General features: G+C 54.5%; 1 protein-coding gene and 1 pseudogene across 1 annotated transcript in view; both read right to left on the minus strand.

Annotated features, from left to right (window-relative positions):
- SYVN1 (synoviolin 1) overlaps positions 1–14,242 on the minus strand; it is a 252,716-nt gene that overhangs the window by 24,983 nt on the left and 213,491 nt on the right. The window contains exon 14 of the mRNA XM_078660424.1: positions 3,257–3,443. Coding sequence (XP_078516550.1) covers positions 3,257–3,443 — 187 coding nt within the window. The remainder of the gene's footprint in view (positions 1–3,256; positions 3,444–14,242) is intronic.
- On the minus strand, positions 5,466–5,840 carry LOC144781524 (GTP-binding nuclear protein Ran pseudogene; annotated as a pseudogene).

Consider the following 14,242-nt stretch of genomic DNA (forward strand, 5'->3'; position numbering starts at 1 on the left):
CAGTTGTGAATTGGCTGAGGGTACACAGGGGGCATGCGGAAATAGATACAGGAGGAGCTGGAGGAAGTGGAGAAAGTTGGGGGGGAGGGGTAAAGAAGGGAGTGGAGAGGTGACCCAGTATGATGCTGAAGCTTCTCGGGCCTTGGCTCCACCAGTGGGTTTAGGGCCACCCCAAAGGTCAACTTCCTCTTGTGGGGAACCATTCCTTAGGCGCATGAGGAGATCTGGCTAGGATCCAACTCTGCCAGGCTGAATGTGAATGCACCACTGCCTTGCATCACCTGTTCTTCGAGTCGATGGAGGTTCGGTTGGTCAAGCACCTTGGAGATAGCAAATGAGGCAATTGTGAATTCCTGTCTGATTGGAGCAAAGGCCTTGCGGTGACCCGAGGGTATTGAAGGGTGTTTCAGTTCAAAGGCTAGGCGGAGTTTGGCTCAGATAATTCAACTCAGTGGATCTAGACTCAATGGGTTTCGACTCAGACGGATATCCGGAGAGCATTCTGGAAATAGGCTCGAGGTGGCGGTCGATGTTGGCGCACATCGCTTTTAGTAGGACTTCGACGCTGGTTGTTGTGTGGGCGTCAGGTCCGACTCAGGCAACTGATCATGCAGACCATGCCCATGAAGCAGTGGCGGGCCATAGGCATCATGAAGCTGGAAGCTGGCACTTCCTGGGCACAAGTGGAGTGTGAGAGTAGTATTCACTGCAACAACCTTTGAGAGTAGAAGCTGAGCCAGTGGGGGCTCCTATTTATCGGAGTCAGAGCTATCCACAGAGAAGGCCTCTTCCTACTTGGCACAGAGAGCCTCCAGCAGCTGAGGATCTTCAGTGTCACTGTTCCCAAAGAGGTCAAGAGTATCTTCTACCTCTCGCCAATACAACACGGAGGCGGCAGCAACGTGATGTGCCTGACTATTATGAAATGTTTTCATATTCTGAAACACTGGGAATGCCACATAGGAGTTTCCTCTGTGGTCAGGGGACAAACGGAGGTTACAGACTTAGTGCTGGTCTATCCTCGGATACTTGCCGTGGAAAGTGGGGCTGAAACAGAACATTGTACTTTCATTCACGTGAACATGCTCTGGGCCACTCTTGGTGCTGGCATCTGTGATGCAGACATCCCTGGTCGGTTGGTCGTTCTTTGCGGTGCTCAAGTCCGACTGGCCTTCAAACAAGCTTTGGTTGCCGCACAGAGTCAGGTACCCCGGGTATTGGTTCAGGGTGGCTCCTGGGTATTCTGGCGTCTCCAAACTTGGAGGGGAAGACAGGTCTGACCTCTGTGTGCACGGTGACCTCCTCCTGGCTGCAGCTGCGTCAGTGGACCCGTTGATCAGCAATTCAGTAAACCAGTCAGTACCTGTAGGTGGCAGGGAAGTGGTTTCTCCACTTTAACGGAGATGCTGATAGCTTGGTGAAGTGCTGGTGGTCATCAGAGGCTTTTGGAGGATGCACAGCTGCAGGACTAGTTGGGTTCTTTAAATTGTCGGGTCAGGAGTAGGCAGGCAGGGTTTATCGCCAAAGTCCAACGGTAGCCTACAGTTCTCACTCCTTCAGCTCATCTTTGTCCTTCTTTTGCAAGGTGAATCGCCATTCCTGCTGACAGGGGGGCACCTATATACTGAATTTAGGGGAGTTAAGGAGAGTGAAGGGTAGTTGCCAATGGGCTACTTACCCTTGGGGTCACTACAAGCCCTATATGAACAGGAGTGGGCATCACTCAATCCCAGAGTTTCCAATTCCACCAAAATCGAGATGTTGGAATCCTTCCTTCGAGAAGCACATCAGGCAGCACACCTTAGGGGTGTGACTAGTCTGGTGTTGCAACATGCCTCCACGCAAGTGTAATTTCCCGCCTAACCTAGTGCCAGAGGGGCCTCAGGGCAGGGGGTGGCATCTCCCAGGTCCGGGGGAAGCCTAGTCCGCATATCAAAGGCAGCAGAGGCTTTGAAGTCTCTGGCCTTGGTATGCAGATTCACTAGCTTTCCTGCTGGAGGAGGTATTAACACCTCCTGTAAGAGCAGGCATTGGTTCTGACCTCAGAACTCAGGCTCTCAACTCCAGGGGGGTCAGAATATAGTCTGTGGAGGAAGGCTGGAAGATACCAGTTAGCAAGCATATGAAGAGGCTGGTGGGTTTTCAGGGGGCACGGATGCATATCTTAATATATCCACTACTGGCATCAGTATGGATTTATCACGACAAGGTGCTTGATACCAAACACCATAGGTTTCAGTGAGCCTTTGGGTACCTGGGGAACTCGTAATGATCAATGCTCAGTATATGTACTTAAGATGGCTTCTCTGTTCACTTGTACTATCTAGCAATTGAACTAGGCAGCACAGGGGCATTTCTGCTCAGGCAAGTAGGTCCTCACATGTAATATGATGCCAGTGCCTTAGGGCTATAAGGCCTGCTGTAGGGGTGACTTGCATATATTGCATGCAATGTCTGATGGCATGGCACACAAGGCGCGTGCTATGTTGTGTTTTCACATTTGAATGCACCATTTCATGCAGGCTGCAATGGCAGTTTGGTGATAGGTCCATTAGGGTAGCACAATACATGCTGCAGCCTTTCGGGACCCTCTTTAGTACCCCTGCCCTAGGTACCAGCTGTACCATTTGCTAGGGACCTCCAGAGATGCTAACGGTCTTGCCAATTGGGGAATAATTGAGCAGTTACCTTGTTTTAGGGAAAGATCCCTGGCACTGGGAACCTGGTTCGCAGGAATCCAGTCCACGTCAGTCAAAATTGCTTAAAATACAAAGCAAAAAGTGGGAGTGACCATGTCAAAAAGGGGCACTTTCCTACAGAGTGTCTGAGCCTTGAATTGAGGAAAAGTTGTTGACTGTGGAAGTTGAAGTAGATACTCGACGGTGAGAACAGACGAGTAAGCGGAACTGCAGACAAGTAACGGAGCTCAAGGCACTCTCACCCCACTGGCTGAAGGTTGGGTTTCCTTTAAAGAGGTGACTGATGTAATTAGATATGATTTTTTTGTTCTATTTTCTACTGAAATTTCTTGATACGGCTACGGAAATGCCATTGTGGGAAGTCAGAGCGCTGGATTTCAGAATAGGCACATATGACAAGCAGATAGTGATTCGGAGAACTAATTTCTCATGTTGGATAATTAGACAATACTTAAATATAATGGAACGCACAAACTAACATGTTAAGCTAAGGTGTACATCACTGAGCCAAACAGATGGCAGTTAACATCATTAAGTATTAGACATTTAGTACTTACCCAATGGTTGCTAGAACTGTAAGGTATTGATTGATCTGCAACATAGCAGCATCCAGCAATGTGTGGATGTTTTGAAGGCACTGCAGACGTGCTTCCAGGTTCTGTCGCTCATGTCCCTCCATGGCATGAAGCTCTTCATCTGTTAGGCCAGCAAAACCAGCCGGAGGCACTGGCATGGGTGGGAATCCTGAAAAATAAATATAAATTGAGGGTTTAGCGATACACTAAGAAAAAAACATGTTAAAATCATAATCGGGGTGTAAAGCCAAATAAAACACCGGTGAGGAAATTATATATCACCTGAAGCGCCAAAGCCTATTGCTAGATCTAAAACTCCGACTACTAAACTAGCCTAAAAATTAAGCTTTCAGTAATAAGATAACAGTGCTGCGCTATCTCTGCATCTTTTTGAAATGGGCATGCACCGAGGCAGATGTCCTTGCAGAGACCTATAGAGAGGGTGGCAAGGGGGCCAGGGGACTGACCTGGGACACCTATCAGAAACTTTGAAGCGTGGGACGACTTGCACTCCACCCCCCCCCCCCCTAACGACCCAACATATATCTCCTTACCCAAGTCCCCCTGGTGAGTGCACAGGTGCCTGTAGAAGGCTGTGGAATCGAGCTCCAGGGTTGGCCACAGGCTGGGCATTGGGGGGTCCAAGTAGGGCCCAGGACAGGCTTGCCCTGCCCCGCGTGTGCATGAAGGGTGAGGCTGTAGGTGTGGCTCGCCCGGTCGCCTTGCCCCATTGAGGGGGATGCACACCATTCCCTGTTACAGTGGGCCCTGGTTCTTCCCTGGCCAAGGGGTTTATGGTGGATTGAGGAGGAGGGGGGGCTGGGAATCCTCCACCGTTGGACGCCCTATGATAGTGGATCTGGGTACACGAATTACACCGTATTGTACTGCATTGTTTAACTGTATAATACAGTTGATTCTGGCTGATAAGTGACAAGACTATGGCAATTAACTTCAATTAAGTAACTCCACTGTGTCTGTTCTGGGTACTGGTCTGTATGTTGTGATTGAATCAGGTTTTTATGTTTTCGAAACTAAAAGATATGGAAGAAAAAAATAATAAGATGAGATTTTCAAATCAGGATGAGACCAAGAACTGCGCAGTGGAGGAGGCGGAGAATTCAGAGAAGACAACATTGTCAGGCATCACAAGTACTTCGAGTGACTAGACATTTCTCAGCTGGGGAAAAGTTGGGTTAGAAAAGGACTTTACGTTCCTCCGTTCATTACTAACTGGAATTGATATCAGACAACTCGGCAGAGGAATTATCTGCCAGAAAAAAAATGCCATAGGCATGCGATAGAGCAACACCATAAAGGCATGTAGAATAACTTTAGGAAGAGATAATATTGACACTTCACAATCAATACAACCCTTAATGAAGTGCATTGCATTTTGGATTAGGGCACATATTACTTGACCTGTTGGCAACTTTTGACACCTTTGAATATTGAAAGTCCGATTCAAACCATGGACCATCTCGCATGCTTTCATTGTCAGATTCCGTGGGTCTCGTCCTTCTTAGACAATAGATATCAGTTGGTGAAAATAGCAAGTACATAACTGGAGGAACTGCAAGGTCATGGGGTGACCTCCAAGGTACTATCCTACCTCCTACCACGCTCAACACAAAGCCACTCATTCCCATTTTCAATGCGGACATGAGCCTTAAATCAACCATAAAGGACATCTTCACCCTGAACTTGCTTTAAAAGACTCAACACCTCAAATCTGGATAATTTTCATATGGTCAACGAAGTAACGGAGTTCCTCAACACACACATATAGAAATAAATTAGACACATCACTCTTTGAAATTCGGGAACCTGAATGATTTTTGCCTTCACCATCACACCCCCCATCCTTCAATAAAATCCATCCGCTTACCTTTAGACTATAACAGGGTTCACCACTGAATGTGATGCAACTGCAGCAGTCTTTAAATTAGATTTGAAACGTGAGGGATAAAGTAATTGCAGTCAAAAACAGCTAAATATGCAGGTCCAAAATATGAAGGAATTAATTTTTACTGCCACATTCACTCCGAAGCCCACTCATCTCCTTCCGCATTCCAAAGATTTAAGCACATGTTCTGCTCAGCTAGATAATAAAGTGGCAAACGCTGCACCATAGACATCACAGGACAGTTGCTTATAAAACAAAACTTCTGGCGCTGGGCTCCAGCTTCGCTCACAGATCATCATCCTCATCTGGCAATGCAGTTGTCTGGGCACTCTGTAAATCTTGCTCGTATTGTGCTGCCAATGCTGGTTCCATATCAACTTCAGGTAGTGCAAGAGCAGGCATTGCTACAAACTTTAAATTGGGATTGCGGATTAGTTTTCTTTCGAGCCAAAGGAAGGGCTTCTCAAAGTTGTAATTACTTTTTGCAGAAATATCGTAGTACTGGAGGATCTCCTTCCAGTGGAAGACAATGGACTTTGCCTTCACTTTCTTGTCTTTGATATCCACTTTGTTGTCACACAACACGATGGGGATTGTTTCCCACACTCACACCAAGTCCCAATGCCAATTGGGAAAATTTTTGTATGTGACATCAAACATGATAATGGCACACTGAGCTTGGATATAGTAGCCATCTCGAAGGCCGTTAAACTTCTCCCGCCAGGTGGTGTCCCAGACGTTGAATTTATGGGGCCTCAGTCCGTGTGGAAAACGAGAGGGTGGACTACAACTCTGAGTGTGGCAATATACTTCTCGATTTCGCCGGTCAAGTGGTGCTTCACGAAAGTGGTCTTGCCGGTGCCACCATCCAGACTAAGACGAGCTTCAACAGAACCTGCAGAAGACATGGTGTGCGGGGATCTTCCAGAAGAGTCTTAACCGAGCAATACATTTCTAAGACCCCCCCCCCCCCCAAATAAAATCAATCCAAACTCTTGTTGTCTCTTGGAGACTTCAACTCTAAAAGGAACCCGCAGTCCTCACTTTCTCTGATTATATACCAGACAGGTCATTGCCGTAAGTGTTGGACCCGGCCTCGTGGCGTGGTCCTACCCCTCCCGCATGGCGGGCCCCGGACGACATCGGCCCTCCATCGACCCGCTGTCGCTCCCCGGACACCACCCTCAACGAACTCTCGACGAGAGCCGACCCCTGGTAAACCCCGGCTCTCCCCCGCTGGAACCCGGCTCGCCCCAACTCTGCAGGTCCGGTCACCACCCCGGGCCACCCTTTCAGGCCCGACTCCATCTTGGGCCCATCGCGTCCCGAGCACGTGGCCTCAGCCCGACCCCGGCCGCGGCCCCAGCAAAGCCCCGACATCGTGGCAACAAGATCAACCCAGGTGGTAAAGTGGCCACTTGGCTGATCCCGGAGGAGAGGAGTTTCGATGGCCCTCCAGCCGTCCCCGGACGCCTGGTATCGATCGCCCTCCGGCCTCCCTGGGCGCTGGCTCCACCCCCCTGCTGGGTGTCTGGACACCTTCATCCCGGCCCCTCTGCCCCCCAGGCACGAGGGTCCGGACATCAAAGGACTCCAGCCCTATATCTGGGCCAGCCCTGGATCAGGAAGTCAGTTGTATTTGGGAGTCGAAGCCCTGCTGACCTCGTCGCGGCCGATCCTGATAGGAACTCTGGAACCTGGAACCTCTGAGCCCTGCAGACGCTGTCGCGGCTCCACTACGCTGAACCATCCTCCGAGCCGTGCTGACGCTGTCGCGGCTCTACCAAGCTGAACCATCCGCCGAGCCCTGCTGACGCTGTCGCGGCTCTACCAAGCTGAACCATCCACCGAGCCCTGCTGACTCTGTCGCGGCTCCACCAAGCTGAACCATCCTATGAGCCCTGCTGACGCTGTCGCGGCTCGACCAAGCTGAACCATCCTATGAGCCTTGCTGACGCTGTCGCGGCTCGACCAAGTTGAACCATCTTCGGAGCCCTGCTGACGCTGTCGCGGCTCCCGGCACCCCCCAGCTCGAGGATTGAGAGCTGTGCGCAGGGTTTCCTAGTACCAGCTGGTACCAAGACTGTCCCGCTACCCCCTTCCCCGGACATTGAGACTTTGTTGGGATCCCACGACCCCCCTGTACATATTGCTGCAGAACCTTTCCTTTATTCCTTATATAAAGACTCTTAAACCTACTCTTGTGTGGTGTCTCTCTGTGGTGGTGTGATTGCTCGGCTGTTACTATAGTAGGAGAGGAGCCTCGCCAAAGAGGCCTCTCGACGGCGCTCGGCCAATTCCATACAGAGAGGTGGGTTTCGGGCGGCAGTCAGACATCTTCTGTCTCCCCTGGAATCGCCTTTCTAACATTGGTGGCAGCGGTGGGATCCGAGCCGACGCATATCGTACAGCGAGCAACTCGCCCACTACTAACAGAGACCACAGCAACCATGAGCGATAAAGAAGCCGGAACGACCGCAGAGTTCCAGAAGGAACTATTGGAGGAGTACACACAAAGAACTCAAACAGTTCTGCAAAAACTTAGGTATCGCTACCACCAGACTAAGTACAAAGGAAGATTTTAAAGAAGCGCTGCAAACATGGGTGGAGGCCCGAGAGACACCACCCCCGACCGGAGGTGAACCGGTCCCAGACGTGCACCAGGTGACCTCAGCGGCCCCCGTAGAGGAAAGGAACCCCAACAGAGACCCGGGCCTCTCCCACGAAGATGCCCGAGAACGAGAGAGAAGCCGGCTCCACGAGTTGGAGCTCGCCCGACTCCGGCTGGACGAGAACTCCAGTTAGCGGAAAAGAAAATCGCCCTTGAGCAACTACGACTGCAAGGAGACCTGGAGGAAAGACGGAGACAGAGCGAATTGGAAGAAAAGAAACTCGCGTTCGAACACGAGCGTGGCCTCAAAGAGCTGGAGATCAAGGCCAAGAGCGAAGAAGCTGGCGCCGCTGTGCTCCGAAACCCCCCGCCTCCTGCCGACCCGAAGGTCCACATTCCCAAGGATGTCGTCAAAGAGTACTACAAAAATGACGACATCCAGCAGTGGTTTAAGGCCTACGAAGTCGCCACGGCCGCGCACCGCATACTCCGAAAAGATAGGGGTGCCGGCCTCTGGGGGAGATTTGTCAGCGAAGGAAGAGACACCCTGCTGGACCTGGCCGACGACGTGATGTCCTCCTATGATCACATGAAGGACGCCCTGCTCACCCGGTATGGACTCACCCCTGAGATGTACCGGCAAAGGTTCAGAGACTGTAAAAAGATACCCGGTACTACATGGGTGGAGTACGTGAACTTTTATAGCAGAGCGCTAGAAGGGTGGGTAAAGGGCAGCAAAGTGACCACCTACAAGCAGCTGTTCGACATCATCGTATGGGAGCACCTCTCCAACAACTGCTTTGTCGAGCTCAGACAGCATCTACTCGACAGCAAGCTGACCGAGCCACGGAAACTCGCCGTCGAGGCCGATCGATGGGTGAGCACCCGGGTCCCCCGGACCCCGATAGTAGAGTCCGGACGGAACACGCAAGGGCACCCCCGCCAGCGAAGCGGCGGAGGAGGCCAGAACCGGAGCCGAGACTTCCCGCCTGCGCCGCCCCAGAGTCCACCCCGGGGGTCGCCCCAGAACAACACTTCACCGTCCCTGACCCAAAGAGGGGCCCCCCAGCACGACCGGGGCCCCGTCCGATCTTTACCTGCCACAAATGCCAGCGGCCAGGTCACTTCGCCAGTGACCCCCAATGCCCAATGAACCAGCGCACCGGCATCGCCGGACCTCCGACCCGCCAGATCGCTGCCGCAGCACTGGGAAAAGGAGGGGAGGAAGAAGAAGAGGTCTACAACGAGGACCAGACCGAGTGGGAGCCAGCCGCCATGGCCCCAGTCTGTCTGGGCGAGAGAGACATGATTCCCTGGGCTCCACTCCCGAGCAACACCCAAAAATACCGTCAGTGGGTCAACATTAATGGGCGCCGGACCGAAGCACTCCGTGACACTGGAGCCAGTGTGACAGCCGTCCGCTGCCACCTGGTGACCCCCGAACAGATCCTGCTGAATGTGCTGTGCCCCGTGCTGGCCGCCGACAATTCCGAGACCCTGTGCCAGATGGCCCGAATCCCCTTCGAGTGGGGAGGGGTGTCGGGCATGCTAAAGGTAACCGTCCGGGACGACGTCCCCGTGGACTGCCTCCTTGGAAACGATCTAGGGCCCGATGTAGGTCGGTCGGTAACGGCCGAAAATCGGTATTTTCGGCCGTTACCGACCGGTATTTACAAAATGGTATGTAGGGCAACATATTTTACAGATTCGGTAAATTTACCGATCGGTAAATGTACCGAATCTGTAAAATACCGAATCGGTGTTTTTACCTATTCGATATTTTTGATATGTAGGTGGGACTCTTCTGAGTCCCACAACCCTTACCGAATCTGTATTTTACCATCAAATATATTTGATGGTAAAATACCGATTCAGGTGTGCATGCACATGTGTGCATGCACACCTGTGCCATATGACAGGCAGACCTGCCCTTAGGGCAGGTATGCCTGCCACATGGCCCCCGAACCTTTTTTGGGGGTGCTAGAGGGTGTCAAAGTGACACCCCCTGCACCCTTGTCAAACTCTGTATTTACCGATTCGGTAAATACCGACCGGTAAAGCCCCATTCATTCCTATGGGCTTCAAAGCCCATAGGAATGAATGGAGCATTACCGGTCGGTATTTACCGAATCGGTAAATACAGATATTTACCGATTCGGTAAATGGAACATCTGGATGTTCCTACATACCCCCCTTCTTATTTACCGATTCTTAATTACCGAATCGGTAAAATTCGGTAATTAAGAATCAGTAAATAAGTTTTACCTACATCGGGCCCCTAGAGAGTTCCCCCTGGGCCCAAGTCGAGCGGAGAGAGCATCTGGGGATGCTGGGACTACCCGAGTGGGTTTGTGTAACAACCCGATCCATGGCAGCCCGGGCCCCGGCGCCGGCCGCCCCGACCGAAGAACAGGAATGGCCCGCGCCTCCGCCACCCGCCATCGATGAAGAAATCGGCCTTGAGCCCGGGTCACTAGGGCCCAACCGCGAAGACATCGCCGAGCTCGGCGACATCCCTGAACTAAGCCAATGGCGCCAGGAAGGTGGTCCCACCCGAGAACAATTCCGGCAGGAACAGAAGACCTGTCCCTCCCTCGAGGGGACCCGGCAGCAAGCAACAGCTCATGCCGCCGGGGACACGTTGGGGTCCCACTGGGTCTACTGGGACCACGACCTCCTATACAGTGAACAGAAAATTGCTGAACTAGGGGCCAGCCGAGTGTTGGTGGTCCCCCTACGATTCAGAGACTTCCTCTTAAACCTGGCACACGACGTGCCCCTCGCCGGGCACCTGGGGCAGGACAAAACGTACAGCCGCCTGGTGACCCACTTCTACTGGCCCAAGATGCGCAACGATGTGAGCAATCACTGTAGGACCTGTCCGACCTGTCAAGCCAGCAGGAAGAGCGGGGGAAAAGTCAAGGCCCCGCTCCAACCCTTTCCCGTGGTGACAACCCCCTTCGAGCGAGTGGGGATCGATATCGTGGGGCCCCTGGACCCCCGCACCTCACAGGGACACCGCTTCATCCTCGTCCTGGTGGACCACGCCACCCGCTACCCGGAAGCCATCCCCCTCCGGACCATAACGGCCCCCGTGGTGGGCCGAGCACTAATGGGGATCTTCTCCAGAGTGGGATTCCCCCGAGAGGTCGTGAGTGATCGGGGCACAAACTTTATATCTAAGTATATGCGGTCCCTGTGGCAACAATGCGGGGTCACATATAAGTTCACCACCCCGTATCACCCCCAAGGAAATGGACTTGTGGAGCGGTTTAATAGAACACTCAAGAGGATGATCAAGGGCCTAGAAGAACCCCTCCGCCGCAAATGGGACGTCCTACTACCATGCCTCCTGTTTGCCTATCGGGAGGTACCGCAGAAGTCCCTGGGGTTCAGCCCCTTTGAACTATTGTATGGACACCCTGTCCGAGGTCCCCTCAGCCTGGTAAAAAAGGCTGGGAGAATACAGTCCGAGATGCCCCGCCAGATGTCTACCGGTACCTCCTGACCCTCCGGAACAAGACTCTGAAGTTCCGGGAACTTGCCGAGGCCAATCTGGAGGCCAGTCAGGAGGAGATGAAACGCTGGTATGACCAGAACGCCTCGTCCATCGAGTTCGAGCCGGGCCAACAAGTCTGGGTCATGTCCCCGGTCGATCCCTGTGCCCTCCAGGACAAATGGACGGGGCCCTTCAAAGTGGTGGAGCGCAAGAGCCCCGTCACCTATCTGGTGGACATGGAGTCCCCCAGGAACCCCCTCCGGGTCCTGCACGCCAACCGGCTCAAGCCTCACTTTGCCCGCACGGAGCTGAGCCTGCTGCTAGCCGCTGCCCGACCTCCTGAAGTACTCTGAAAAAGATGGCTCCATCGAGGGAGTTCCCCTCTCCTCCGCCCTGACCCCCGAACAGCGCCAGGACTGCCAAGAGCTGTTGGGGCAGTTTGCGGACCTGTTTTCGCTCACTCCCGGGGTCACGCAGTGGTGTGTCCACGATGTCGACACCGGGGACAGCCCGCCCGTGCGACACCGGGCCTACCGAGTTCCCGACCGAGTCCGGGCCTGCATCCAGTCCGAAGTTGCCAAGATGCTAGCCCTGGGAGTGGTCGAGCCCCCAGACAGTCCCTGGGCCAGTCCAGTTGTCATGGTCCCTAAAGCCACCGCCCCCGGCGTCCCTCCAGAGCTCCGGTTTTGTGTCGACTACCGGGGACTGAATGCCGTTACCAGGACCGACGCCCATCCCATCCCCCGGGCGGATGAACTGATCGATCGCCTGGGGGCCGCCAGATACCTCAGCACCTTCGACCTCACGGCCGGATATTGACAGATCGGACTCACCCCCGGGGCCCAAGAACTATCCGCCTTCTCGACCCCCGATGGCCACTTCCAATTCAAGGTGATGCCCTTCGGCATGAAAAACGCCCCCGCTACCTTCCAGAGACTAGTGAATAGAGTGCTGGCGGGGCTAGAAGAGTTCAGTGCCGCATACCTGGACGATATTGCGGTATACAGCCTCCACTGGGACGAACACTTGAGACACCTCTGGGAGGTCCTGTCGGCCCTCCGGCGGGCCGGACTAACAGTGAAAGCAAGCAAGTGCCAGATAGGCCAAGGGTCCGTGACCTATCTGGGGCACCAAGTGGGGAGCGGCCAGGTGGCTCCTCTCCAACCCAAGATTGACGCCATCGTGGCCTGGGAGCCCCCGGTCACCCAGACAGCAGTCCGATCCTTCCTGGGGCTCACAGGATATTATCGGCGCTTTATAAAGGACTACGGGAGCATTGTGGGGCCCCTCACTGAACTGACCTCCAAAAGGCAACCACAGAAAGTACACTGGACCCCCGAGTGTCAGACGGCCTTCAAGACTCTAAAGGCCGCCATGTGCACCGCCCCTGTGCTCCAGGCCCCTGATTACAGCCGAGAGTTTGTGGTCCAAACCGACGCCTCGGAGCACGGCATCGGGGCGGTCCTGTCGCAAGTTAACCGCGAGGGGGTTGACCAACCGGTGGCCTTCATCAGCCGGCGGCTGCTGGCGCGATAACAACGGTGGAGCACCATCGAAAGAGAAGCCTTCGCCGTTGTGTGGGCCCTAAAGAAACTCCGGCCCTACCTCTTCGGCACCCACTTCAGGGTACAGACCGACCACCGGCCCCTGCGGTGGCTGATGCAGATGCGTGGCGAGAACCCGAAGCTGCTGCGATGGTCCATCTCCCTGCAAGGGATGGACTTCACTGTGGAACATCGCCCTGGCAACGACCACGCCAACGCTGACGGCCTGTCCCGCTTCTTCCGCCTCGACGAGGAGAATCCCCAAGAAGATGGGTGACTCTCCCCGCCTTCAGCTGGAGGGGACGTGTGTTGGACCCGGCCTCTTGGTGTGGTCCTACCCCTCCCACATGGCGGGCCCCGGACGACATCGACCCTCCATCGACCCGCTGTCGCTCCCCGGACACCACCCTCAACGAACTCTCGACGAGAGCCGACCCCTGGCAAACCCCGGCTCTCCCCCGCTGGAACCCGGCTCGCCCCAACTCTGCAGGTCCGGTCACCACCCCGGGCCACCCTTTCAGGCCCGACTCCATCTTGGGCCCATCGCGTCCCGAGCACGTGGCCTCAGCCCGACCCCGGCCGCGGCCCCAGCGAAGCCCCGACATCGTGGCACCAAGATCAACCCAGGTGGTAAAGTGGCCACTTGGCGGATCCCGGAGGAGATGAGTTTCGATGGCCCTCCAGCCGTCCCCGGACGCCTGGTATCGATCGCCCTCCGACCTCCCTGGGCGCTGGCTCCACTCCCCTGCTGGGTGTCTGGACACCTTCATCCCGGCCCCTCTGCCCCCCAGGCGCAAGTGTCCGGACATCAAAGGACTCCAGTCCTATATCTGGGCCAGCCCTGGATCAGGAAGTCAGTTGTATCTGGGAGTCGAAGCCCTGCTGACCTCGTCGCGGCTGATCCTGATAGGAACTCTGGAACCTGGAACCTCTGAGCCCTGCTGTCGCGGCTCCACTACACTGAACCATCCTCCGAGCCCTGCTGACGCTGTCGCGGCTCTACCAAGCTGAACCATCCGCCGAGCCCTGCTGACGCTGTCGCGGCTCTACCAAGCTGAGCCATCCGCCGAGCCCTGCTGACGCTGTCGCGGCTCCACCAAGCTGAACCATCCTATGAGCCCTGCTGACGCTGTCGCGGCTCGACCAAGCTGAACCATCCTATGAGCCCTGCTGACGCTGTCGCGGCTCGACCAAGTTGAACCATCTTCGGAGCCCTGCTGACGCGGCTCCCGGCACCCCCCAGCTCGAGGATTGAGAGCTGTGCGCAGGGTTTCCTAGTACCAGCTGGTACCAAGACTGTCCCGCTACCCCCTTCCCCGGACATTGAGACTTTGTTGGGATCCCACGATCCCCCTTTACATATTGCTGCGGAACCTTGCCTTTATTCCTTATATAAAGACTCTTAAAC

This window comes from Lissotriton helveticus, chromosome 9 (assembly GCF_964261635.1).
Source record: "Lissotriton helveticus chromosome 9, aLisHel1.1, whole genome shotgun sequence".
NCBI classification, from domain to species: Eukaryota; Metazoa; Chordata; class Amphibia; order Caudata; family Salamandridae; genus Lissotriton; species Lissotriton helveticus.